This window comes from Coffea eugenioides, unplaced genomic scaffold (assembly GCF_003713205.1).
Source record: "Coffea eugenioides isolate CCC68of unplaced genomic scaffold, Ceug_1.0 ScVebR1_1287;HRSCAF=2112, whole genome shotgun sequence".
Classification (NCBI taxonomy): domain Eukaryota; kingdom Viridiplantae; phylum Streptophyta; class Magnoliopsida; order Gentianales; family Rubiaceae; genus Coffea; species Coffea eugenioides.
In genome coordinates this window covers 1-3,101 of record NW_020861677.1, presented here as the reverse complement: position 1 = coordinate 3,101, position 3,101 = coordinate 1, and the positions used below count along the sequence as shown (strand labels likewise).

At 46.7% G+C, this 3,101-nt stretch overlaps 1 protein-coding gene across 1 annotated transcript; it reads left to right on the top strand.

Annotated features, from left to right (window-relative positions):
* Positions 1-372: 372 nt before the first annotated feature.
* Positions 373-2,793, top strand: LOC113755186 (the record flags this gene model as incomplete). The annotated part of the gene is made up of 2 exons (XM_027299243.1): positions 373-1,036; positions 1,319-2,793. Coding segments are annotated over exons 1-2 (2,139 nt in total), but the record flags the coding sequence as incomplete, so codon positions are not given.
* Positions 2,794-3,101: the final 308 nt, after the last annotated feature.

The following is a 3,101-nucleotide window of genomic DNA, read 5'->3' as shown; positions in this document are numbered from 1 at the left end:
CCGATGGACGAGGTCGACACCCTAGGATCGGTTGGGGACTGGGGCCCTAGGGGAGGTGTGTAGGGCCGCTCTGGGATTTTTGTTTACTCCTCTGCTACTCGTTTGGGTTTTGTTATGTGGAGGTTTTGGTCAGATTTTGGAGCCGTAGTGCTCTTGTATGTATTGGGTTTTGAACCGACCGGATGTCGGTTAACTTGTATATTGTTTTGGCGTGCATTGTAAATGACTTGTATATATACAGTATGACCTTTTTGAGGTTATCTTTTGTGTGTTTCTTGTATTTCTTGTTATGTTTCGATTTCTTTATTTCGTTTATATCTGCAGTACTAAATACACACATTGCTTCCATGATAGATTTGTTTTTGAACTTAAATGGACACCGGTGGTCGAGGTAGAGGTAGGGGGCGCGGACGAGGCCCGGAGGGAGAGAATGAGAACGAACCCGACCAAGTAGCTACAGCCATTCAGCGGATGGCTGATTTATTGGAGAGAATGGTAAATCAACAAGGTCAGGGACAGGGTCAACATGCTGGAAACCCTGGGAATAACGCGGGGAATAATGATAGAGAGGACCGTGCGCTAGAACGGTTCCACAAGTTTGCCCCTCCTAAATTTGTAGGTGGACCAAATCCTGACCTAGCCGAGGGTTGGTTAGACAGTATGTTAGATATCTTTGCCGCACTTGGATATGCAGAGGAGCGGAAAATTTCTTTTGCAGTTTTTCAGTTTGAGGGAGCTGCCCGGGCTTGGTGGATTGTAATCAAGGCCAAGTGGGAGCGGGAGCGGACTCCCTGGACCTGGGTTAACTTCACCCGGGAATTTAATGAAAAATATTTTCCACCGATAGTACAAGAGAGGCGGGAAGATGAATTTATCCGCCTGCGCCAAGGGATGTCAAGTGTGGCTGAGTATGAGACTCAGTTCACCAAACTGTCCCGTTTTGCTCCGGATTTGGTACTTACGGAGCAAAAACGACTTCGCCGCTTTATTCAGGGATTGAATGTGGAACTTCAGGAGGCGTTAGCGGCCGCGCCAGGTGGATACATTTAGCCAGGCGCTAGAGAAGGCGCAGAGGATAGAGGCAGCCAGGGCTCAGGTCAAAGCTTTCCATGATCGTAAACGAAAACAACCAAGCTCGAGTACCTACACCCCTGGACAGAGCTTGAAGAACGAACCACTCACCAAGTTCGGTAGAGGAGCAGGAGGTCCGCGGCCAGCAGGGACCCCAGACGAGAAAATTCTGGGCGAGGGCCCCAGAGAGGTGGGCAGCGCGGAGGACCCAGTATAGGACCCAGGCTGACCTGCGGCTTTTGTGGAGGCAATCACACATCCGATAATTGTTGGAAGCAGAGTTCGGTGCGAAAGTGCTTCAAGTGTGGTAGCTCGGAGCACTTGATTGCTCAATGCCCCAACCTGCAGCAAGAACGAGCCAGTACCCCTCAGTCAACAGGAGCTGCATCCAAGCCCGCTAATGCAGGGGGAAATCGACCTAAAGTGCCAGTCAGGGTATATGCTATGGGTCGACAAGAGGTGACTGACCCTTCGGCAGTCATCGAAGGTACGCTTTCTCTTTTTCGGCGTACCGCGAATGTTTTAATTGACCCTGTTGCCACGCACTCCTTTGTTAACCCTGCATTCATGGCTTATATCGATGTTAATGCTGAAAAGTTACCGTATGACCTAGAAATCAAGACCCCTGTCACTAATAAGAGTTTACTTGCCAATATGGTCTATAAGGGGTGCGAGGTATGGATTGGGAAACGAAAATTATTGGTGGATTTGATAATATTGGCTCTTCAGGGGAATGATGTCATACTAGGTATGGACTGGTTAGCCAAATACCATGCGCAGTTAGATTGCCGCGCTAAAACAGTTGATTTTCATATACCGGGTGAACCTACACTCCAACTTGATGTTCGAGGAAAGTTAACCTCAGCTACTCTTATTTCTGGGATTAAGGCTAGGAAACTGCTAAGTAAAGGGGCCCGAGGGTATTTGGCAGTATTGATTAACACTCCGCAAGAGCAGTTAAAAGTTGAAAATGTTCCAGTAGTGTGCGAATTTCCTGAACTCTTCCCTGAAGAACTAACGTCACTACCTCCGGAAAGGGACATAGAATTTAAGATTGATGTGCATCCCGGAGCAGAACCAATTTCGAAAACCCCATACCGAATGGCTCCTGCAGAACTTAAGGAGTTAAAGACTCAATTACAGGAACTGTTAGACCGGGGATTTATACAGGAGAGCGAATCACCTTGGGGAGCCCCGGTATTATTTGTCAAGAAAAAAGACGGAGGATTACGGATGTGCATAGATTATCGGGGGCTGAATAATTTGACTATTAAGAATAAATATCCCTTGCCCCTTATTGATAAATTGTTTGATCAACTGCGAGATGCAGTTGTTTATTCGAAATTAGATCTCCGGCAGGGATATTACCAATTGAGGATACGCATGGAGGACATACCTAAGACCGCCTTTAATTCGCGGTATGGGCATTTTGAGTTTGCAGTAATGCCCTTTGGGTTGACTAACGCTCCAGCCGCATTTATGGACTTGATGCATCGAGTCTTCAAACCATATTTAGACCAATTTGTGGTAGTTTTCATCGACGACATTTTGGTCTACTCTAAGACTCGAGAGGATCATGAGCAACATCTAAGGTTAGTACTGCAGACCCTTAAGGACCATCAGCTGTATGCGAAATTCAGTAAGTGTGAGTTTTGGCTGGAGAAGGTGTCCTTTTTAGGTCATGTGATCTCGAAAGAAGGGATAGCGGTGGACCCCGCTAAGGTAAGAGCGGTAACAGAATGGAAGAGACCAGAAAGTCCGACTGAAGTCAGAAGTTTCTTAGGGCTCGCAGGATATTACCGCCGCTTCATTAAGGATTTTTCTAAGATAGCTGGCCCACTAACGGATTTAACAAGAATTCATAATCAATTTATTTGGACTTCGAAGTGCGAGGCCAGTTTTCAAGAGTTGATAGGACGATTAACTTCCGCCCCAATTTTAACACTGCCTAATGGAAAAGACAGTTTTGTGGTATATACGGACGCATCTAAGATGGGTCTAGGCTGCGTACTGATGCAAAATGGACAGGT